The following is a 24,267-nucleotide window of genomic DNA, read 5'->3' as shown; positions in this document are numbered from 1 at the left end:
CCTTTCCTCTCCATCCCAAGCGCCAGACAAGGGAAGGAGGGGAAAGGACGCTGGAGGGAGGGAAGGAGGGGGCGGGGAAGGAGGCGCGCTCGCTGCATCCCAAGTGCAACATGCCGTCGTTGGTGTCGCTGCTGCGGAGCCACAATACGAGGACGAAAGAGCCGCGGGTTACCGACCCCTGCTCTAGAGGGCTTCTTAAAGGGACAGGGTCTAACTAAGATTCCTTCCCACAGAATACTATACAAAAACAATTAAGCCCATTCTATCTAAGGGTATAACTAAGGCTTAGGTAAAGAAACTAGCGACGGTGTCTCTAGGGTCATGGCAGCTCTCCCAGTTAAATTTAAAAAAAACAGCATTGAGATCTGAAAGCTTGATTACGTCCTCTTGCAAATGCTCCTGTATGTTCAAGTCACGAGAACCACATTAGCCATGTACCAAGAAACGGCAACGTGGGCAAAGCGTAGGAGGAATTCTTGACCATCAGGCGGAAGTAATACACCGACACACAAATGCTGACCGCTATATATCCTTAAGCCCTAGTCATTTTCCGGGGTGTCTACATATCCCTTCCTTTGTAGTTTGTGCTGACGTGGAGGCCCTCTTCTAACAGCTGAGCATGTTTGGAGAGCATAATCCACAAATGTAGAGACAGCATCATGCGATCAGTATGTGTGACGGATGCAGAAAGCATCTCGGCTTGCCAGTGCCTGGTCAGAAAATATGGCTTCCTCTTCAAAGAAGGGGCTGGGATGAAGACATTTAGAAATGGCCATTTTGAAGCATATATGCCTGCAAATACTATCCTCCTGAAGCTCAGGTTCCAAAGAGTTAGCCCGGACCATAAGTACATGACTACAGGTGCTTTGAGGTGAGAATAATTTTAACAGACCCTCTGATGAGGGCATTGTGGTGAAATCTAAGGTAAGGCTTGGTGGGAAATAAAGGTAAAACAGACAGCAGAAGGAGGAGGAGGAGGCGGCAGCGGCGGCGACGACGACTCAAAGGGGCTTAAAAACTCCTTTCCTTTTTCTCCCCCACCCTCACATCCTGTGAGGCTGGTGGGGCTGAGAGAGCTTTGAAGAACTGTGACTAGCCCAAGGTCACCCAGCTGGCACATGTTGGAGTGCACAAGGTAATCTGGTTCACCAGATAAGCCTCCACAGCTCAAGCGGCAGAGCGGGGAATCAGACTCGGTTCTTCAGATTAGAATGCACCAGCTCTTAACCATTACACCACTCTGGCTCTCTGTGGAGTTGGAAACCTGATCAAAACTGGATGTCAGAGGCCTCAGCCTAAATTTTCTGCCAGTAAGATCTGCTGTTGTGCACCTGAAGTGACTTCATCACACTGTGCACCCGAAGTGACCGCATCACAGTGACAATGACCGTGGGGATTCTCTGGTATTTTGACAAAACTCTAGGGTAAGTGGCTTCTACCTTAGAGTTTTAGCCAAATACTAGAGCATCCCCGTGGTTGATGGTGACATGATGATGTCACTTCCGGTGCATGCCAAAAATGGTGTCATCATATTGCAGATGCCAAAGGCCTCAACCTAACTTTGCTGCCAGCAAGTCCTCCTCGACTTCCCCGCCAGTTGCCAGGAAATATCTGGTTCCCCTAAAGGTGAGCTCTCGATTGGATTGCCTCAACTTTCCCTGGGAAGCTGCTTCACTTGCCATTCCACACCAAGCATCTTTGCTCCTCTATCACTGCTCTTCCACCTTTGTAGTTTGTTCCAGCTTTTGTTCTGTTTGAGCACCAACACCTAAGTTTCTGGAGAAGAAACATGTATCCCTCATGGTCACTGTGGAGACTGACTTGAGGGAAGCCTGGGATCGCTTGCTATTCATTCCTTCATCTTGCCTTCACATCTTTTCAGCCATCAATCATTGCCTTTTGTTTGTTCGTTTTTGCACCGTGCAGTGCTACCTATTCAAGGGTGGAGTGCAAGATTAGCTGAGTTCATGGGCAAAGTCCAAAAGCATACAAACAATCAAGTAGTAAGTTTCAACTCAAAAATCTCAAACAGGTCCCCCCCCCCTTATACCTTCCCTTTCTCTTCAGAGGTTGGGGTTCTCTGGACTGTTGGATTCAGATGGGGGAGACCTGTGTTTAGAGCCCCATTCTGCCATGAAACTTACTGGGGAATCTTGGTACCACTGGGGCCCATTCTAACATTCCTGGAGTAATGTTGTGTGCCTCTTGGAGGTCAGGAAGGAATTTTCTTCAAGACCAGATTGGTCAGGGATCCTGGAGGGTTTTTTCCTTCTCCGCATAGACCAGGAGTTACTGGGTGATGGGGGGAGGGGAGAAAGGTCGTTGTGATTTTCTTGCATTGTTCAGGGGGTTGGACTAGATGACCATGGAGGTCTTTTCCACTTCTATTTTTCTACATGTCCGTGTTATGATGATAACAGGAGGTGAGGGGACCAATATGTCAGAGGTCCTCAACCTTGTTGAGCATCTAGGTCACTTTTGGCGTTTTGAGACCAGGCAAAGGATGCCATAACAAAATGGCTGAAGTAGGGACTGGGTACCGTCACCAAATGTGGGGAAGTTCATCCAAACATTAAAGAGGTTGCCAACCTATTGTCCTTCTCCAGTGGAAGCAGCTGTTTCTAATTGGGCCCTTCCTGCAGATTCAGGCAATGCCTGCTGGGCTTTTCTGAAGGACGTCCTCCCAATTACAAGTACCGGTACCGCTTTCCTTTGGGGAAAAAGCACGTGGCATCATTGGTATAGACCACAGGTGTCAAACTCGTGGCCCTCCACTTGTGCATGAACTACAATTCCCATCAGCCCTTGCCAGTATAGCCAATGCTCATGTTGGGAGGACTGATGGGAATTGTAGTTCCTGAACATCTGGAGGGCCGCGAGTTTGACACCCCTGGTATAGACTATCTACAGCTCCTCCTAGATCTGTTGAGAGCCAGAGTGGTGTAGTGGCTAATCAGGAGAACTGGGTTTGATTCCCCATGCCTCCACATGAGCAGGAGATGCTAATCTGGTGAACTAGATTTGTTTCCCCACTCCTCCACGTGGAGCCTGCTGGATGACCTTGGGCTAGCCCAGGGGTAGGGAACCTGCGGCTCTCCAGATGTTCAGGAACTACAATTCCCATCAGCCTCTATCAGCATGGCCAATTGGCCATGCTGGTGAAACTGATAGAACCTGAATGTTTATCCTAGGCACCTGGGATTCCTGGGCTAGCCTGAGTCCCAGTCTCAGAGAACTCTCTCAGCCTCACCTACCTCATGAGGTGCCTGTTGTGGGGAAAGGAAGGGAAGCTGTTTGTAAGCCGCTTTGAGTCTCTTTAAAGGTGGAGAAAAGGTGGGGTATAAATTCAAACTCTTCCTCCTCCTGCTCCTCTCCTCCTCCTCTTCCTCCTCCTCCTCCTCCTCCTCCTCTTCCTCCTCCTCCTGCTCCGGCTCCGGCTCCTGCTCCTCCTCTTGCTCCTCTTCTCCTTCTCCTTCTCCTCCTCTTCCTCCTCCTCCTGCTTACCAGATCAGAACATTATCTTCTAGCATCAAATTGGCACTGGCTTGTATCTCCTTCTGGCAAGCCCTAAAATCTTTGCCAAGCCAAGGCAAGGTTTACTGCACATATCTGAGCAGTTAGAAGACAAGAACAATGCAAATAATAAATATTGAAGTGGCAGAGAGAACAAGGGAGGAATTTTTTACTCGGTTGCCATGGTGGCTTCCCTAGCAGAACAGCGCGTCCCGTGAACAGCAAGTTGAGGGGAGTTCTGTGCCAGGAAGCACATGGCATGTGAACGGGCAGAAGCCCAACTGCGACAGCGATAAGGCAGGCTGCACAATAAAAAGGCAGAGGTTGTGTATTTGGCAGAGAGGTCCTTTCTGTTTTTGCAGCTGAGCAGTTAACAGAAAGAACTTGGGGCAATGACAGAATTTCTTAACATTTGGCTGCACGTTTTCTTCCAAACAAAGTTAGGCTTTTTGCTGCTTTTAGACATTAAAATCCCACCCAAAGACTAGTCGGATTTCAGGAAGACCGTGTACAGCCTAGTGCAGTGGTGGTGAACCTATGGCACGGGTGCCAGAGGTGGCACTCAGAGCCCTCTCTGTGGGCACGCACAAACAGAGTCCCACACACACACATCTAGGCTGGCCTGGGCTGCTGGGCTCGATTATTAGCATTAAACCTAAGACCTAGTTTTGGGGAAGCAGTGCAGGTAACCCTGTTAAGCGCTGTTAAGCCCCACTGATTTTCATGTGAAGAACTAAAGCACGATCCTTTATCAGGGAGTAAGCTCGGTTGCTGGCAATGGGGCTTGCTTCTGAGTAAACCCTCCTAGGGTCATGATTCGCCCATTGGAAGAGTTGCACGGTTGCTTCAAAGCAAAGCCACCGACTACCACCAAACCTACTCCTGAGTAACGCATGCCTCGGAGCCAACCGTTTTTTCTAAACTAAAACCTCAGTATTCGGGTTAAATTGTGGTGTTGGCACTTTGCGATAAATAAGTGGGTTTTGGGTTGCAGTTTGGGCACTCGGTCTCGAAAAGGTTCACCATCACTGGCCTTGTGGTTAGAAAGTTAGGCCCAGGTCCAAATCTCTGTTGTGTCGTGGAAGCTTGCTGGCTGATCTTGGACCACTCAGCCTCGCCGAGCCTCTCCGTTGCTACAGGGTTGTTGTGAAGATCAAGGGGAGAATTTGAGAACTGTGCATACCACCTTGAGCTGCTTGCAGAAAGGGTAGAAATGCACTAAATAAATAATTTTAAAAACTGAGCAACAAGTAGGTTGGCTGAGAATTTCAATGCAAAGATGGGGGAGACCTGTGTTTAGAGCCCCATTCTTTCATGAAACGTGTTTGTGCTGAATGCGGTGGAGGTTCAGACTGAATGGCCCCGATGTTCTCATCAGCCAGCGCGGTATAGTGGTTACGAGCAGGTGCACTCTAATCTGGGGAACCGGGTTTGATTCCCTGCTCTGCCGCTTGAGCTGTGGAGGCTTATCCGGAGAACCTGATTAGCTTGTGCACTCCAACGCACGCCAGCTGGGTGACCTTGGGCTAGTCACAGTTCTTCGGAGCTCTCTCAGCCCCACCCACCTCACAGGGTGTTTGTTGTGGGGGGGGGGGGAGGGAAAGGAGATTGTAAGACCTTTACAGGAAAGAAAGGGGGGCTATAAATCCAACTCTTCTTCTTCTATCTTTTTACCTTGTGAGACTCTGCCTGTATCTGTAAATGCTTATGCAGAAATCTCATCCACGTGGACATAAGGCCAAAGGTTAATAACCCTTATATCGTATTTCCCCCTGCCAAGAGGCTATATGACATGAGAATGCACTTGTGAGAAAATGATGCCCATTGGTAGAGAGCAAGCAAGTGTGTTTTCAAGCTAAGCAGAGAAGAAGAAGTTTGGAATTCTATCCTGCCTTCCTCTCTGTTTCCCAGGGTGGAGACACAATCTCTCTATATGGTGGGGAGTGTTAGCTTAGAGCAGACTGCTTATTAATGTTGCTAGAGGCTGGGTAAGAAATCTTTCATACCAGTGTATTCAAAGATCAGCTCTCGGAAGAAAATCCACAGAGAGGAATGTAATGTAAATTTGATAATCCTTATTGTAGGGATAAGGGATTTACAATCACTTGGTTCGGTCCAGCAAAAGTGTACACACAGAGTTCCTAAGACCGTGGTGGCGAACCTTTGGCACTCCAGATGTTATGGACTACAATTCCCATCAGCCCCTGCCAGCATGGCCAGTTGGCAGGGGCTGATGGGAATTGTAGTCCATAACATCTGGAGTGCCAAAGGTTCGCCACCACTGTCCTAAGACATAGATAGGTTGGAAAATAGATTTGGAATAGAAAGGGGTCTGGGATGTAGGGGTAATACGACCTGATCGTGACATGAAGATCCAGGGTTCAGAGCCCAATGGCCAGCGTTTGGTTCCAGGGACAACGTGCCGGGCACAGTGACAAAGATGGAAAGGTGTCAGTGGCCCTGGGCGATTGGCCCTTTGGATGGTAGGATGTTTCTGGGGGTGTCAGGACAACCTTTGGGAGCGGTCCGGATGGATTGTTTGAGAAAAAATAGAATGCATTGTAAGTTGGCCAGAAGAAGTTAGTTACAGAAGGGAGTGTCTGGAGTAAGATAATCAGGGGAGGTAATGGTATCAGGCGTCTTCTTGTGGCTGGAAATGAGTATCCATTCAACAGGGCTTCTGTATCATGTTGAGGACACATTCTTCCTTAGCTGTGGAGCATTCTGATGCAGAATCTTCATGAGTACCGCAGGGTCTGCAAGACTGAGCTGTTCCACCGGGCCTTTGGGGAGGCCGGCCGCTAATAGCCCCCCCATAACATCAGTGGACTCTGCCGCCCCCCCCCCTCTTTTAGGGGATTTGATAGCAGGTCGCCATCTGCTGCGCTTGGTATTTGGATGCTGCATTTTAATGGGGTTTGCTTTTAAGGAGTATAGAGCCATAATTTTTACTAATTAATTCGATATTTACTGTTTTTATCTGTGCTCTATCTATGTATTTTTGTTTAACTTGTTGTTCACCGCCCTGAGCCCTCCGGGGGAGGGCAGTATACAAGTAGAATGAATGAATGAATGAATGAATGAATGAATGAATGAATGAATGAATGAACACCAAATGCATAATTATAGGATGGGGGAGATTTCTCTTGGCAGCACCAGTGGCGGAACGCCAAGGAGGCGGGGTGGTGAAAAATCACCCCCGGCCCCTTCTCCTTTTCCCCGTGCCCCCAGCGGCACCCCTCACGGCACACACACCCCGCCCCCCTTCCCACACTTACCTACGTTCCTTTTCTTTTTTTAGTACTTTTGAGGCTGAAAAAAAGCGGCCTATTTATAGTTCAGGGGGAAAAACTGCCTGAGGAACTACAGTTCTTAAAAGACCTTGGGGCTCACAAATTCACGGGGGGGCATGGGGGGGTGGAAAAAACACTGCACACTGAGCACAATTTGGCCCAGCCATGCCTCTGGGCAGCACTGCACGCGGAAGGGACCTAAAAGTCTTAATAGACCAGACATACACTGAGATCAAGCCAGCAGGGTGATGCATTAGCTTAAAAGGCAAATGCAATTTTGGGCTGCATCCGCCCAAGTATAATGTCTGGATCACATGAAGTGATGGCATTTCTTTACACCGCTCTGGCTAGAGCTCACCTCGAGTGTTGTGTTTTGGGTACCACCATTTAATACAGATGTAGACAAAAGGTGGACCATGTCCAGAGGAGGGCAGCGAAGATGGTGAGGGCTCTAGAGACCAAGTGATACGAGGAAAGGTTGAAGGAGCTGGGTATGTTTAGCCTGGAGAGGAGATGACTGAGAGGTGACAGGATAGCCATCTTCAAGTACTCAAAGGGCTGGCATACAAAGGATGGTGCAGAATTGTTTTCTGTTGCTCCAGGAGGTCAGGCCTGAGTCAATGAGTTGAAATTAAATAAAAAAAAAAAGGTTTTGGCTAAACTCTTGGAAGAACTTCCTGACAGATGGACCAGTTCCTCAATAGAACAGGTTCCCTTGGGAAGTGGTGGGTTCTCTTCCTCTGGAGGGTTTGAAGCAGAGGCTGGGTGACCCTCTGATAACAATGCTGATTCTGAGTACTTAGACCAGGTGTCTTCAAACTGTGGCCCTCCAGATGTTCATGGACTACAATTCCCATCAGCCCCTGCCAGCATGGCCAAGTTGTAGGACTCATGGGAATTGTAGTCTATGAACATCTGGAGGGCCATAGTTTGAAGATCCCTGACTTAGACAGATCATGAGAAGGAGGGCAGGAAGGGTTGCGTCAGTGCTGGGCTCGCGTGGCCCTTTCTTACCTGCCCAGGGTAATGTAGGTTGCCACTTCGGGATCAGGAAGGAATTTTCCTCCAGGCTAGATTGGCCGGAGATCGTGGAGGTTTTTCACCTTCCTCTGGGAATAGAACAGGAGTCACTGGGGGAGTGGGTGGGGAGTGATGGTGAATTTCCTGCTTTGTATCTCAGGCTGGACTAGATGACCACAGAGAAACCTTGTTTGACCAGAATTTGTGACTGCACAGACTGCTCTGTGTTTCTGCTGTACTTGAATCTAGCTGGTATGCTAAGAAGGGCTGTAAAGATGGTGAGGGGTCTAGAGGCCAAGTTGTATGAGGAAAGGTTGAAGGAGCTGGGTATGTTTAGAGAAGAGGTGATGGAGAAGCGATATGATGGCCATCTTCAAGTATTTAAAGGCTGTTACATGCATAGGTGTCAACTCGCAGCCCTCCATGCTGGCAGGGGATGATGGGAACTGTAGTCCATAACATCTGGAGGGGCGCAGGTTTGACACCTGTGACCATAGCAGATGGCATGGAGCTGTTTTCTGTTGCTCCAGAAGGTTGGACCAGAACCAACGGGCTGAAATTAAATCAGAAAAAGTTTTTAGCTAAGCTTTAGAAAGAACTTCCTAACCATTAGAGCAATCCCTCAGTGGATAAGGCTTCTTCAGAAGGTGATGGGCTCTCCTCCTTTGGAAATTTTGAAGAGAAGAAGAATTTGGATTTATACCCCACCTTTCTCTCCTGTAAAGAGGCTCACGGTGGCTTACCAGCTCCTTTCCCTTCCTCTCCACACAACAGACACCTGGTGAGGTAGGTGGGGCTGAGAGATTTCCGAGGAACTGTGACTAGCCCAAGGTCACCCAGCAGGAATGTAGAAACACATCTGGTTCATCAGATAAGCCTCTGCCGCTCAGGTGGAGGAGTGGGGAATCAAACCCACTTCTCCAGATTAGAATCCACCTGCTCTTAAGCACTGCACCCCGCCGGCTCTCATGCATCTGGCTGTCTGACAGCAAGGTTGATTCTGTGAACTCAACCAGATCATGAGAAGGAGGGCAGGGAGGGAGGAGTCTGTTATTACCTCTTGTGGCTGGTTCTTACACGCCCAGAGTAATGCCAGTCGCCACTTCGGGGTCCGGAAGGAATGTATTTCCAGGTCAAATTGGCCAGAGATTTTGGAGGGGTTTTTAAAACCTTTCTTTGGGTGAAGAACAGGAGTCACTGGGGAAGTTGGGAGTAATTGTGGATCTCCTGCATGGTGCAGGGGGTTCAACTGGATGACCTTTAAAGTCCCTTCCAGCTCTATCGCCCATTCCGCACATGCAGAAAGAATAATGCACTTTCAATCCACCTTCACAATTGTTTGCAAGTGGATTTTGCTATTCCGCACAGCTGCAAAGTGCACTGAAAGTGGATAGAAAGTGCATTATTCTGCAGGTGCGGAAGGGGCCTGTGTTTCTGTGAAGCTCTTCCCAATACACTTGGGCTTTCGCAATCATGACTAATCAGGGGATGAAGAAGGAATGAAATTGGATCAGTGGGGAGGAACAGCCCGTAGCTCAGTGGGAGCAACCCCTTTGCCTGCAGAAAGCCCCAGCTTCCGTCCCAAGCATCTCCGCTTTAAAAGGATTAGGTGACAGCTGGTGTGAAAAGACGACTGTCCGAAACCTGGAACAGTTGCTGGTCAAATTCCGACCTTGATTTTCCATTTCTCGGCCTCTCCTGAAGGCAGCTTTGTGAGTTCAAGAATTAGGTTTCCGTTTTACAAGAGAGAACCGACCATTCCGGATCGGAGCTCTCTGTGATGCAGTGACTGTATTTAAAAGCAACCAAAATAAGAGGGAGGGTAAAGGCTACACTCCCGTATCAAATCAACACAACCAAACAAAAACTGTAACCAGGCCAAAGTGTACTAAGCAGGATCCTGTTTAGGACATTGTGGCCTGGTTACAGGTTTTGTTGGCTGTGCTGCTTTGTATTTAAAAGAAGTCATGATGGATGGAGAAGGAAACTAGAATTCAAATCTCTGCCTGGTCACACAGAAAGGTGAGTGTGTTTGTCTGTGAGCCCAGCATTAAAGGGGGGGGGGGGCAGTGGTGTGATTCAGCCGGTTCGTACCACTTCGGCAGAACCGGTTGTTAAAACGGTGCTTGTAAACAACCAGTTGTTAAATTATTTTAATCTTACCTCCGGAACCGGTTGTTAAATTATTTGGATCCCACCACTGCGGGGAGAGGAAGGCTGGATACAGAGAATAACAGAATATTCAGAAATAGCAAAATCAACAACTTTATTAAGAGACAGTAATATAGAAAAAAATTGCAGAACACTGGAAACCTTTTTTGCGGACTATCTCTTGGAAAAAATTGGTAGAAGAGAAATAATTGCAGGATTTGAGATTTAAAAGAAAACGGCAGATTGAATTAGAATATTAGTAATGTTACAGTGCGTAATTGATAAATTGTTTCCTTTTCAATAGATGAATGAACCTAGAATAGATTAGCGTCCAACAGTGAGATAGGGGGAAGTCATTATTTGGGGTTATGGTTGGTTATAGTTTAGTTGGTCATAATAGGTTGAGTCTATTTATTGTATGAGTGATGTTTTAATTGTTTGGGGTGTTTTCTTCTGTATTTCATATTTTTGCTGTGCATTAATGTAATAGTAGTGTGAAAGTGTGTGTATGTATGTGTGTATGTATATATGTGTGTGTGTGTAATTATGTGTATATATATATGTATATTATATACGTGTGTGTATATATATGTGTATATGTGTGTACATACATACATACAGACAGACAGACAGACAGACAGACAGACAGACAGACAGACAGACAGACAGACAGATAATATATCCCCACACAGTTAAGACATAGAAGGATTCCGCATGGGCCAAAAACAGCAGTGTGAAAATGGTGTAAAAGGGCTTACACCGTTTTCACACCACTGTTTTTGTTCCATGTGGAATCCCTCGTAGGGGCTTTCCCCACTACAGAAGGGAGCTATGGTCGACTCGGTTCCCTTCAGTGGAGGGCGATTCCAGGCTGTCCCCACAGCAACTGAGTTGGCCCCCTGGAACCGAGCTAAGTGGGCCGGATCATCTTGGTGCCTGTTTAAGCTCCTCGATCGTGATTGGCGGCAATGTTCTGTGGCGGAAGCGGGAGGCTGTGCTTTACGGTTTTACAGTTTACAGTTTACAGTTACATGTGCTTTCTGCCCGCCACGACTCTCCTGTTCTGCGCATGCCACAAAAGCGGCTTGTGATTGGTTGAATGGATGTGTCGTTTCGATGCTTCTGCCGAAGCCGAAGCGGTATCAACCTTGTTCCGGCAGAAAAGTGCTTGTAGTTCATAATCACGACAAGGATGTCGCCCAGTTCTGAGGGCGAAACTGAGACAAAACAATGTTGAGCTCGGTGGCAGTCGGGATTCACTGAGGCGAACCTAGGTAGTTCCACTCTGTCAGTGGGGAAAGCCCCATAGACAACCTTTGTTGGAGTAAAATTGGCAACAACTTTATTATTAACAGCAGCTGACAGAGCCTTGGTATAACATGGGACTGTAGATCCCACTATCAGGTGACCACCCTGTTGGCTGATATACTCCTCCATCTCTGCCACAGCCCGCTTGCTAGGCAAGGGGAAGACTACGCCTGATGGCAGGTTGATGGATTCCACCCAGGCACCAGCCTCTGCATTGTCTCTCCTGCCATGTAGAGCATGGGTGTCAGGACAGCCCCCGATCTGGGCATGTCTCCCAAAGCACTCGTCCAAATCCAGCTCCTTGCTGAAACTGCCAACACAGTTTTGACAAAAGGAGAAAAACAAACTCAAGAAGAAGAAGAAGAGGAGGAAGAGGAGGAGGAAGAGGAGTTTGGATTTACATCCCGCCTTTCTCTCCTGTAAGGAGACTCAAGGTGGCTTACAAGCTCCTTTCCCTTCCTCTCCCCACAACAGACACTTTGTGAGGTGGTAGGGGTCCTGAGACAACGGTGACTAGCACAAGGTCACCCAGCAGGAATGTAGGAGTGCAGAAACACATTTGGTTCACCAGATAAATCTCAGTCACTCAGGTGGAGGAGTGGGGAATCAAACCCAGTTCTCCAGATTAGAATCCACCTGCTCTTAACCACTACACCACGCTGGCTCTCAAATCTCTTTTCCTTCACATACCTCTGCCTGTTCACCAGAAAGGGAAGTGTGTTTGTTTTAAAATGACACTAGACCCCAGTGTGCAAGTGAGAGTTTTAGTAACTGATAGAACCAGAATGGTTCCTCCAATTGGCCTGGAATGGGGGAGAGAAAATACCTTGGATAAGAAGCAAGGTTCAAGTCCAGTTGCACCTTAGGAACCAACAAGATTTTCAGGGTATGAGCTTTCCAAATCAAAGCTGCCTTTGTCAGATATCCGATGAGGAGCACTTTGGCTCTTGCAAGATTATTCCCCAAATCTCCCCCAAATCTTATTGGTGTTTAAGAGGGTCCCGGACTCAAATCTAGCTCTTCTCTTGCAGACCAATATGGCTGCCCTCTGACACTGCCTGGGATGAGGGGTGGAGAGTTACACTGGGAAGTGTATTTTTCATTGCAAAGAACAGAAATGACCATTTGATCGATTGTGCAATATGCATTTGTTTATTATTTATATTCATATCCCACCCTCCCCCTGTCTGGAACACCTATCTTGCCTCGGCTTTGCTCGCGCTTCTCTCCGTAGCTGTCAGCAACCAGCAGCCCCTGCTTCCCCCGCGACTCCAGCGCTCGTGGGGTCATCAAAGCGCCGTTGCAAAATACGCGGAAAGATCTTGCCACTGAGGGGTGCGACAGCAACAGCATCGTGAGGCACAGCATGCGCCCGCCCACCTGTAGTGAGGCGGGGATCCGCGCTACTCGCGCGCAGCAAAAGGTAAGTGGGAAAACGCCCTATGACTCAAATTCTGAAATGAAAAAATCTAGCCGCATCCATGTTCTCCTTCAAATCAAATCGAATCTTTATTACCGCCATAGGCCAGCATACTGTAAATGACAGAAAGGATAGAACTTAACATGTATTAAAACAGTAAGCATAAGTGCTTAGGGAGCAGGGTATTTTTAGTTTGGTGAAGAGAAGGTGAAGAGGTGACATGATAGCCATGTTTTGATATTTGAAGGGATGTCATGTTGGTGAGAGAGCAAGCTTGTTTTCTGCTGCTCCAGAGAGTAGGACTAGGAGTCATGGTGAAGGAAAAGAGATTCCACCTAAACATCAGGAAAAACTTCCTGACAGTAAGGGCTGTTCGCCGGTGGAATGCACTACCTCGGAGTGTGGTGGAGTCTCCTCCTTTGGAGGTTTTTCAACAGAGGCTGGATGGCCATGTGTCAGGAGTGCTTTGAAGCCTTTGATTATGTGTTCCTGCATTGCAGGGCGGTTGGACTTGATGGCCCTTGGGTAAGGTGACCAGATGGTCACCTTTGTAAACCGGGCCGGGGGGTAGCTGGCAGCATGTTGGCAGAGCCGCATAGAACACACTTTGCCTTCACAGAGGCACTGCCATTTCCCGCCCTGTGATAGAGGCGGGAAGCGGCAAGGCTTAACGGCAACTGACTCTGCTGGCAAGCGACTACTGCCCTAAGCCCCAGAAGGCAGTGCGGCAGCCTCCCAAAAATCGGGACAATTGTAATAACCCGTGGGACACAGGACAAATTGTTTGAAGGTGGGACTGTCCCGCCAAAAGTGGGACGTCTGGTCAGCCTACCCTTGGGGTCTCTTCCAACTCTAGGATTCTATGAAATGGATAGAAAACTTAAAAGGGGGAGAGATATAAAAAGACATTAAAGTTGTGAAATTAAAAGCCATAGCTATAAAGTCACTGTTTACTTTGTTACACAGACCATCCTGCAGTGTATTTTGAGTGCTGTTACATAGAACTGGGCCTCAAGATGGGTGTCTGTAAGCAACATGGAAATATAAAAATGTTCTGTATGACCTAGGGATCTGCGTTCTCCTTACTTGCTGTCAACATTGATGGAACGGATGATCCCCTCGAAAAGATACACAGTTGAGATGTACCCAAGACCCCACTGCTGTGTTGACTCCTCTTTGATTTCCCCCCATGTAATATTGTGGTGGTTTATCCTTCCTTTCAGATTCAACCACTTCGGAAGTGATCCTAAAGCATGGATGCAGGAGATCGAGAGCAGGGATCTTGAAACGCTTGCCTTTTGGTTGAACAAGGTAAGTCGGATGCTTTTGTCCCTTGGTTTCTAAGAAGGTCTTGGAGAAGAACATGGTTGTGCGGATTTTGGACCACACAAAGTTTTATAATGCAGGAACCTGAAATAGGAGAATTCACACCATTTCCAGTGTTGGCAGTTTTCAGTGGGGCAACTCTGTCCCTGCACAGATGTTTGCAGAGCATTCAAGAAAAGCCAGATGTGCATCTGAGATGTTTGAAATTGGTGCTGGTTTGGAGGAAACCATCAGTGGAGACAAGAATACAAAATTTCCGTTTATACTCAGCGACGCTAATAGGAAGTTCCTTTTTGTAGGAAACTTTTTAATGTGCCTTTATAAATGCACATGAAACAGCACAGATATTAAGGTGTCCTGGGATTTGTTGTGCTTTTTGCTGGCCTAGTCTAATCCAACTACATAGATCAACAAGTAGTTTGTGGGCCTTTCCCCACTCTCTTCGATCCCCCCTATGCTGCGCGCTGCTCTCAGTGCGTGGCATTCCAGGCACGTGCCCGGGCGGCAGGGTCATCAAAAGGCGCCATTAAGAAGAGCGCCTGGGATGCTGCGCGCTCAGGGGGCGTGACAGCGGCAGCATCGGGGCGGCTGCGCTGTCGTTGCCCCTGTCGTGGGGAGTGCCGGGGGACCCCGCGCTACTCTCCTCAAGTAGCACAGGGCTTAAGGTAAGTGGGGAAAGGCCCTGTGAGCTACCAGTAGTTTGCTGGCTGCTGCACAGCCGTTCATATATTTCTTATAAAACCCAGGAAAAGATTGCCAAAAAATGCCTGAAGTCGACCCACGTGGTCAGCGCAAGAACGAGACGAGACGCGGAGATAACATCTGGTGGAGATCGCCAGCAGCGGGAGCGCGGAGGTCCGTGTTCCTAGCGAGTCTCTCGCGTGCTGGTTCCTGGCACCTTTTATTGTGATTCTATCGGGGGCGTGTAGAAGGGAGGAACGGAGGGAGTTCCGGGAGAGCGGGAGGTCGGGAGATCATCATGTGATGCATGATCTCACCTGGCTACGTGCGGAGAGGAGCGTAAGCGTCTGAGCCTAATCCTCACCTGGGGCAAGACCATTGTCCCTGCGCCCGGTGACTGAGCCAGACAGTTCATGACCCGTGACTCATAGGGGGATGAGGAGTGGGAGTCGCGGTGCGACCAGAAGGCCGTAGGAGCGAGGGTGTTCCAGCCGACCACGGTGCTGCTGGAGTCAGCTGCATTACTACATCTCCTCCTTTTTTACATTTTAGAAGGGAGGCCGAAATGCTGAGGGCGCATTTGGGGGACGCTTGTCTCCTCCGCTGTTTGGTCGAGTTGACCGAGCTGCTTGTGCAACATTAGAACTTGGTTGCGGGGCAGGGGAAGTCGAGGGGCTTCTTACACACGTTACAGGCAATATTAGATACACATTGAACGAAACAAGACCCGACGATGAGGCATACAATCAAACCAATGCAGAGCTGTACGATGAGTACTTAACCATCCTCCCCGCAGCCAGCTCCAGAGGGCTGACCACCAATGGGGCAATACATCATACTTTAGACTGGATACAACCTTTTGCAATTCACGCACTTTCATATGAATCAATTGGGAGTTATCAGAGAGATTAAAACAACACATATTATGTACATTCTCACAACCTTGGTGATGTAATAACAACAAGTAATCAATAGCGGCACGATTATCTAGGGTCGCTTGACGAAGTTCCTGTTGCTCGGAGGCTAGGGCATCCAGAGCGTGGAGGTAGAATTGATGGACTTCGGTGAAGGGCACAGGCCAGCCGGCCAATAGTCTTAGCATTGTAAGAGGCCAGTCCAGGGACTCCCACTAGGGGAAACCGCGAGGGAGGCGATTTCGGCTGTGGAGAGGGCAACCGCGTCGCTCCGGCAGGAGGGATCGAAAGGCAGAGTGGAGCGGCGGCGGCGGCGGTGCCCGGGCTCCTGGGGCGGAGCCTGAGGTAGAACAATGGTGAGGCGGCTGAGGCAGCAGAGGGTCCCGTAGAGAGCCGGGCGGGATGTAGTTAAAAGTTCTCTCCCCACAGGTCCAGAACCAGCCCCTAGGGAGCAGGATGTTCCCAAGCACGGGGAATGTCCTCCATGTGCGGTACAGTTCCAGTTGGCCGAGCCGACGAATGGGCCTAGGTCGGCTCCTTGGTTGGGCACGCCGACGATGCGAGCGCAGGTGTTGGACTTCGTGATTAGCTTACAGTCTTGGTGATAAGGGAGAGAGCGCTGGCCGGGAGGGATTGGACGACGGGTCCCCAGTCAGCGCTCATGGAATACCTGATGGATGAGGCATTCATGAAGGGACTTAAACCAGACTCCGTAAGGAAGTCTCCAGGGGCTTTGCAAACGGGGAGCAGGCAGGAGCTTAGCAAACTCCTCGACTCCTGGCAGGTACCGGGCCCAGGCAGAAAGATGAGACGTTGGCAGCGGCAGCAAACTGCTCCCCAGATGTTGGTCTGGTGAAAGCTCGTCAGGGGTGGCCGCATTGCCATCGGCAGGAGGCAGCAGAGCAGGCAAAGGATGGTGGCCGCCGAAGTTGGCGGTGATGACTGCAAAGAGAGCGGCACAGAGGTTCTCGGGTGTCTCAGGGTGGCCTTGCTGGCGCAGCAGCTCTTGAGCTTGGCTGGCGGTTGCTTTGATGTTTCCCCAGGTCATCCGGTCTTTGGACCGCTCTGGCCGGGCGTCGGCGTTCCCGTTGAGGCCGCTGGGCGGATCCTTCAGAGAGATGTGTTCCATCTCTCTGGGATGGGGTTGGTTTCTCCTGGCGCCATTCCATGGGCTGGCCCGTCATGGCGAGTCGGAATCCACAGGAGCCTGTAGGAATAAGGACTGAACACACCCCCTTCCCCAGGTTATAGGAGGGGCGGGGTCCCGCCAGGCTCGGTTCTAGAGCGGCGGTGGCGGAGATCAAGATCGAAGCTTTTTTTATTCGAAAGTTAGAGTTTAATGTGTGAGGCTATTTTGCAGACTGCGTGTAGTTGAAGGTTGCTTTTAATGCAATTCTGCTGGGGGCTGCCTATCCCTCTTTCTTAAAATTATATGACAGGGAGGGCAGGGGGTGGGCGGACCCTGGGGGAATTGTGGGTATGCATGCTTAATCAGTAGTACGAAAGGGGCTTTGGGAGCTCTTTTTGGGGGGATGGGTGCTTCAGGGGAACAAGGCATTCAGGCGGTTGAAGGCAGAGGACTCCACATGCAGAGGCGGGGGGTTTCCTTGTAAGGGAAATGTACTTACCGTGACCTTGGTGGCCAACGAGGGGCTGGATGGTGCTAAAATTTTTTGATCGAATTATCTTGGGAAACTGCCGCCCGCTGAAACCACTCCTTAAGGGGCTGTTTCGGCCAAGCTGCCTTAGAAGTGATGATGGTGCTATAATACCATGACCACTGGAGGCGCCTTTAAACTGGTTTATGAAAGTGAATTTGGTGCGGCAGCCTCCTTTTTAAACTGGGGCCTGTCCTGGCAGTGCTGCGGTATCAGGACGGGCCCAGATTTTAATCCAGGGAGGGCCAGTCAGCCAATTGGCCCTCCCGCCTCTGCTGGTTGAAAGATAGAGGGAAAAGAAAGGAGAGAAAAGGGGGTAGTTTCCCTGCGGAAGTTCAAGGCAATTCGAGGTACAATCGGGATTAGTGATTCATGCGTGATGGATTTATCCATCCCAGACTAAGGTCGTTTTGACCTGGCTCATGAGGTCTCTTCCCAGAGATTAACATGGATGTCCAAGACGATATGCACTGTGAGCTGTCGCTCCAGTCCTGGGCTGTGTGGACCGTGAGCTGGGCGGATGCTCCGCCTCGCGGTTTGTTTCCACCCCCCAGATGTGCTGGCAAGCCTCGGTCGGCCACTGGTCAGGCCACTCGGCTGTCCTGATGACAGTCACATCAGCGCCGGTGTCTACCAGGCCCTTAAACATGCATCCCTCTATAGCGAGCTCCAGGTACTGGCGGGAGCTTCCGATGGGTGTTTCCACCGCCACGATGGTGGTGCTGGCTGCGCCATGGTGGCTGCCGGGGCTTGTCGCTTTTATTGGGTCGGCAGCGGGCAGCGCGTGGGGCAGGAGGATCAGCTGTGCGCAGCTGGTTCCGGTGGGCAACTCCTGCGGGATGTTCGTCCAGATCTGGAGATGGATGGGTCCCTGGTGCGTGGAGTCGATTACTCCGGGAATGATGAACACTCCCTGCTCAGCGGCGGAGGCCTTAGGCAGCACCAGCCCAATAGTCCCGGTAGGGATGGGGTCGCGATACTGGGTTGGGGCGACAAGGACCTCGTGGGGGAACTTGAAGGAGATGGGCTGGGTGCACGTGAGCGAGATGCCACGAGTGGGGGGCGGTTTGGGCGTGGGCCTTGGTGTCTGGGTCTGCTCTAATATTCTCCTCCTTGGTCCTGGGCTGGGGAGACGCCCTGGCGCGAGTTTCCCGACGGGCAGTCGCTTCTCCAATGGAAGCCTCTCTGGCATCGTGGGCATCGGGTCTTGGGCGGCCTTCTCCTCTTGGGGGAGGACCCTCCTCCATCGGGGTTATAGGCCCCCCCACCGGGCTGCCTACATTCCCTTCGGAAGTGTCCGGGTCTGCCGCAGTTAAAGCAATCATCCTGGAGGCTGTCCCCTGGCGGTGGAGAGTGCTGCGGCGAGGAGGCTAGCTTGGTGGGCGGAAGATCCGATGTCCTGGCAAGCTTTAAGCATGTCGGCCAGTTCAGGGTCTTTGCCCAGGCCCGTGATTGCTCTGCGGCACTCCGTGGAGGCGTTCTCCTTAGCGAGGCGCATGAGGAGCTCGTTTTGGGCCTCTTCGCTATCTACCTGCCTCTTGAGCGCTTCCTGGAGCCTGTTCACAAACTCGGCATAGGGCTCTTGGGGCTTTTGCCGTATGGCGGAGAAGCTCTGTGTGGGCTGGCCAGAATTGGGGACCTTGACAAACGCCTTGTAAGCGCACTCAGAGGCGACCGTAAGGGTGGCCTCAGGCAGGACAATCTGATTGTTGGGGTTACTGAAGGCATCGAGCCGTAAAGCTGTGCGGCGGTGTAGGCGCCGCCGGAGGCGGCTGCCCTGCTAAAGCATTGCTGGCGGAACTCGCTCTCCCAGATCACAAACTGTGCAGGGCTCAGGAGCATGCGGAAGGTGGTCTTCCAGTCGTCCGGAACCTCGCGATTGCCTCTAGCATGCCTCTCACGTAGGGGCTAGTGATTCCTACGTCCCGCATCGCTTTGCGGAACTCAGTGAGGATGTTATAGCTTAAGGGGCGGTACTCGACAACCCGCCGAACAATGCCATCCTCCCCCTCGGTATCTGTGAAATGGACGGGGCACAATGCGAGAATATCGGCATCGTCTTCCGTCAGGGTTTCTTTCTTTTGCAGATCGTGTCTAATACGCTCTGCGAGAGTTTTGAAACCCGCGCCATTACGTGGCGCTGACGGAGGTGCGGTGGCTTCGGAAAATGAAGGCGGAGCAGGGGGGGCGGCTGAGCCGCTGAGAATTTGAAATGGGCGGAGAAGCAAGGGGCAGAAGGAGGACAGGCGTCCAATTTAGCGGATAGAGAAAATTCCGGGGTTGAAATTGAAGGTGAAAGATCGAAAAGGAGGGCTGACCTACAGCAAGCGGAGCCATAGGTCTGCAGGCTGATGGCGACATAACATTGTCTCCACGCCAGTAGCAGTGACATCGGCGCGCGAGGCTCTGTGCGAAGAGTGCGCCCGATGTTTTCCCAGTCCTTAAGATTCAATGTCCCCCCTTCTGGGTACCATGGACATTGAGCTTCAATCTCCTCAACCAATTTGTGCAGCTCCCCTCTCTTTACGGAGACCCTGCCGCATTTCGCTAACGCTTTCAGTTCGTTAACGTGCTTGTCATAAGCCCTGCTTTTGCAAGCTCCCATACTCACCGGTGTTCCGTCGGACGAGAGAGTGTCCTAGGACGCGAGTCTCTGGATGCGCCGATCCAGAGGACAGGCGATACCGAAACGGTGGTCCCTGGATGCGGACTTCGGTACCGCGGCCCTTTCCCAGGCGACGGTGAGCAGGGTGGAGGTTCGAGGATTCCCGGGTTTCGGCACCAGCTTGAAGTTGACCCACGTGGTCAGCGCAAGAACGAGACGAGACGCGGAGATAACATCTGGTGGAGATCGCCAGCAGCGGGAGCGCGGAGGTCCGTGTTCCTAGCGAGTCTCTCGCGTGCTGGTTCCTGGCACCTTTTATTGTGATTCTATCGGGGGGTAGAAGGGAGGAACGGAGGAGTTCCGGAGAGCGGGAGGTCGGGAGATCATCATGTGATGCATGATCTCACCTGGCTACGTGCGGAGAGGAGCGTAAGCGTCTGAGCCTAATCCTCACCTGGGGGCAAGACCATTGTCCCTGCGCCCGGTGACTGAGCCAGACAGTTCATGACCCGTGACTCATAGGGGGATGAGGAGTGGGGGTGCGGTGCGACCAGAAGGCCGTAGGAGCGTAGGTGTTCCAGCGCTCGACCACGGTGCTGCTGGGTCAGCGGTGCATTACTACAAATGCCCTAGACTTTTCTTTTAAAAAAATACCCGAACCCTTTACTGTCATAGGATTTTCCTCTGTGCAGCTGACCTGATTTCTTCATTTCTGGGGTTCTTTCTCACTCACGCTCTGTTTCTAGACCAGAATAAATGTGGTAACTTGTTAGTGGGGTGCAAGGAAATGGTTGTGGAATGGGCCATCAAGTCACAGCGGACTGTTCAAGGCAAGGCCCCTTCCGCACATGCAAAATAATGCGTTTTCAAACCACTTTCACAACTGTTTGCAAGTGGATTTTGCTCTTCCGCACAGCTTCAAAGAGCACTGAAAGCAGTTTGAAAGTGCATTATTCTGCATGTGCGGAATGAGCCCAAGAGACGTTTAGAGGTGGTTTGTCCTGCTTGCCTCTGTGTATTCTTTAGTGGGCCACCACCTGATCATTAACCAGAACCAACCTTGCCCCCATCCCCCACTGTTTTCAACTGGAGCTAATAGGAGATAGGGGCTACATCTTTGAGGGTCCATAACTTTGTATCCCCTGAACCAAACTTCACCAAACCTGGATGGTATCATCAGGAGAGTCTCCTGAAGATACCCTGAAATTTTGGTGCTGCTAACTTAACAATTGCACCCCTGATAGCAGACACACTCCAAATTTCCCCAGATTCTCTTTTTAAATCCACACCCTTCGACATGGACTTAAGGGAGAATCTGACGGCCTCGGTTTAAACATTTTAAGTGATGCTGTTTCAGGGTGGGGGAGAATCCACCCCAAAACAGCATCATTTTCAATGTTGTTTTAACTGGGGACCCCAGATTCTCCCTTTAAGGTGGGTTTAAAAGGAGAATCTGGACTCCCTAGTTTGAACACCATTGAAAGTGATGCTGTTTGGAGTGGATTCCACTGGAGGTGTTTTGTGAGAGATGATGCTGACATTTGTTTGGTAAATGTTTTGCTGGGGGTGATTTGTGAGAGATTTACATGCTTAATATCCCACTTGCACTGGCTTGGAGCTGTTTCTCAGGCTAACAACCTGCCTCACAGGGTTGGTGTGAGGACAAAATTAGGAAAGAGAGTTGGTGGGGAGAGAGCCATGGATGTTTTGCTGGGGGTGGGAGGTGTTTTGTGAGCTGGTGCAAAAAATCATTGTTTGGCCGTGGTGGAGGAGGGTGGCCGCCCATACGGGGTGAGGGGGCGCCAAACTCAGGAATATTTCCTCTGGCTCTCAGTGAACATCAAGTGCCACCTGTTTTGGGGTTTTTATCACGACGTTGTTTCATAATCAACAGTCCACAAGGCTGTAGAAAACGGTCCGTTGCGCGTTTTGGCTGCCAGGCTGTTTGCCGCTACTGAAACGGGCTCTGTTTTCTTCCTGCTATTAGCATTTAGATTTCCCAAGCTGATGGAAAATCGGCAGTCTGCTGTTCTCATTCCCTTGTCGAAAGTAAATGTCCTTACTTTGTTCCCCCGGAGAAGAAATAGGATAGGGTCCAAAGTATTGTTCCAGTCTGAACACAGTAGCTGTGAGATGGTGCTTTGTTTCCTGCTAAAATTCGGCACCTCCCTCGGCTGCGTAAATATGGTGGCAAACGATCTCCTTGGCTTGGATCCCATGATGTCGTTCCCATCTTATTATTTCTTTCTTGGCCTCTGAGGAGGCCGGCCTCTCCTGTGGCTAGAGTTGTCAGATGAGGCCTGGCAAATGATTTTACGGTTCTGGGTAGGAATATGCAGGGAGGGGCTGTAATGCCACAAAGCTGTAGAAATTGCTGGAGACTGTATGGTTGGCCATAGAGTTTCCAGCCATTCCTAGAGCTGCCCTACATCCTTTCTGCTTTTTAAAGCAGACGTGACGTAGCGCCCCACGCAGGCCCCTTCCGCACATACAGAACAATGCACTTTCGACCCATTTTCACAATTGTTTGCAAGCGGATTTTGCTATTCCGCACAGTAAAATCCAGCTGCAAAGTGCATTGAACGTGGATTGAAAGTGCATTATTCTGCATGTGCGGAAGGGGCCACAGTGCTGCAATTTTTTTAAAAAAAATTGCCACCAGTGCTTGGAGTGGAATGGGATCCCTAGCAGTGGTTCTGCTTCCCTTGCTCCAGCAGTTCCACTCTGGGAAGATGCGGGTTTTTTCAAAGATCCTGTCACGGAAGGAGCAGTGTTAGCAGCAGCGGAGGTGAGAATGTTAGCAGAGGAAGGCCTTCCACAGCCAGAGAGAAGCGCAAGAGGAAAAACGTTGCATGATCCAAGCCTATATCTTGGAAGTTTAAGAGCTCAGCTCTGTGTGTCTGAAGGGTCTTTAGATTTCTCCGACTGCAGGGTTTCATGGTACATGGCGAACAAAGCAATTTGTGGTATGGCATGTAGGAAGAGAGCTGTTGAAACATAAGATCAGACCAATAGTCTGTTTATGGCATGCCCATGAAGAAGAAGAAGAAGAAGAAGAAGAAGAGGAAGAGGAAGAGGAAGAGGAAGAGGAAGAGGAAGAGGAAGAGGAAGAGGAGAAAGAAGAAAGAAGAAAGAAGAAAGAGAGGAGGAGGAGGAGTTTGGATTTATATCCCCCCTTTCTCTCCTGTAGGAGACTCAAAGGGGCTTACAATCTCCTCTCCCTTCCCCCCTCACAGCAAACACCCTGTGAGGTGGGTGGGGCTGAGAGAGCTCCGAAAAGCTGTGACTAGCCCAAGGTCACCCAGCTGGCGTGTGTGGGAGTGCACAGGCTAATCTGAATTCCCCACATAAGCCTCCACAACTCAAGCGGCAGAGCTGGGAATCAAACCCGGTTCCTCCAGATCAGAAGGCACCTGCTCTTAGCCACTATGCCACTGCTAGGTCAGTCAGATAGGCACAAAGGGCAAACCTTTTTGCAGACTCTCAGCAAGTAGGAATCAGGAGTATACTGTCTCTGAAAATAACAGTTCCTTTCAACTATTGTATGCTCCAGTTATGAAGTTGGCACATCTTTGGATACTTAAGTCTGGCCCCTGGAACTGTAAACAGGAAAAATAGATATTTGTACCAGCCTGAAAAAAAAATCTGAAAGCTAAAAAAAGAAATAGATTGGGGAGTTTTAAAAGGCCAAAAATGATAGTGCCTACAGCTTTAAGCAACAAAGTCCCTCAGTGACTGTTGCTAGGCAACCACAGATTCCAGGCTTGGCTCTGCCAATGAAAGGCAAGGCCCTTTCCAGGCTTATTTCAGCCTTTGAAGGAGGCCTCAGTGGGGTCAGGCCTGGCTAGCGTGGCCAGCTCCGGGTTGGGAAATTTCTGGCGATTTTGTGGGGGAGGGCAGGATTCGGAGAAAATAAAAGGCCTCCGCTGGATATAATGCCATATCCACTCTCCAGCACAGCCATTTTCTGTTGTCTGGAGTTCAGCGATAATTCCGTGGGATATTTGGGTGCCTCCTGGGGATTGGCAACCCTAGGTCTGGCAGAAACCTCTGGACCACTTGATGCCACCCAACTTACATGAATCAACTAGGTCGGGTTGTTTGCAACTGTGCAGCAGCAGCAGCCACACTGAAAGCCAGTGTGGTGTGGCTGTTAGAGCTTTAGAGCTCTAAATCCCGATCCCACTGTGAAAGCTTACTGTGTGATTTTGTGCTAGTCACATGATTTCAGCCTAACCCACCTCACCGGGTTGTTGTGGGGATACAAAGGAGGAGAGGAGAAAAAAATGTAAGATGTTTCATTCCCACTGTGGAGAAAGACTCTAGCAGTGATAGCGAACCTTTTCGAGACCGAGTGCCCAAATTGCAACCCAAAACC

General features: G+C 50.2%; 1 protein-coding gene across 3 annotated transcripts in view; it reads left to right on the top strand.

The window, feature by feature from the left end:
* The window catches only part of PAK5 (p21 (RAC1) activated kinase 5), a 195,159-nt gene that overhangs the window by 31,784 nt on the left and 139,108 nt on the right, over positions 1 to 24,267 (top strand). For all 3 annotated transcript variants that reach the window (XM_048501101.1, XM_048501091.1, XM_048501111.1), the window contains exon 2: positions 13,929 to 14,016. In XM_048501101.1, coding sequence (XP_048357058.1) covers positions 13,963 to 14,016 — 54 coding nt within the window. In that variant the 5' untranslated portion in view covers positions 13,929 to 13,962. The remainder of the gene's footprint in view (positions 1 to 13,928; positions 14,017 to 24,267) is intronic.

Source organism: Sphaerodactylus townsendi, linkage group LG01 (assembly GCF_021028975.2).
Source record: "Sphaerodactylus townsendi isolate TG3544 linkage group LG01, MPM_Stown_v2.3, whole genome shotgun sequence".
NCBI lineage: Eukaryota > Metazoa > Chordata > Lepidosauria > Squamata > Sphaerodactylidae > Sphaerodactylus > Sphaerodactylus townsendi.
Note: the sequence above shows the minus strand (reverse complement) of the source record. Positions and strands in the feature narration are given on the sequence as shown.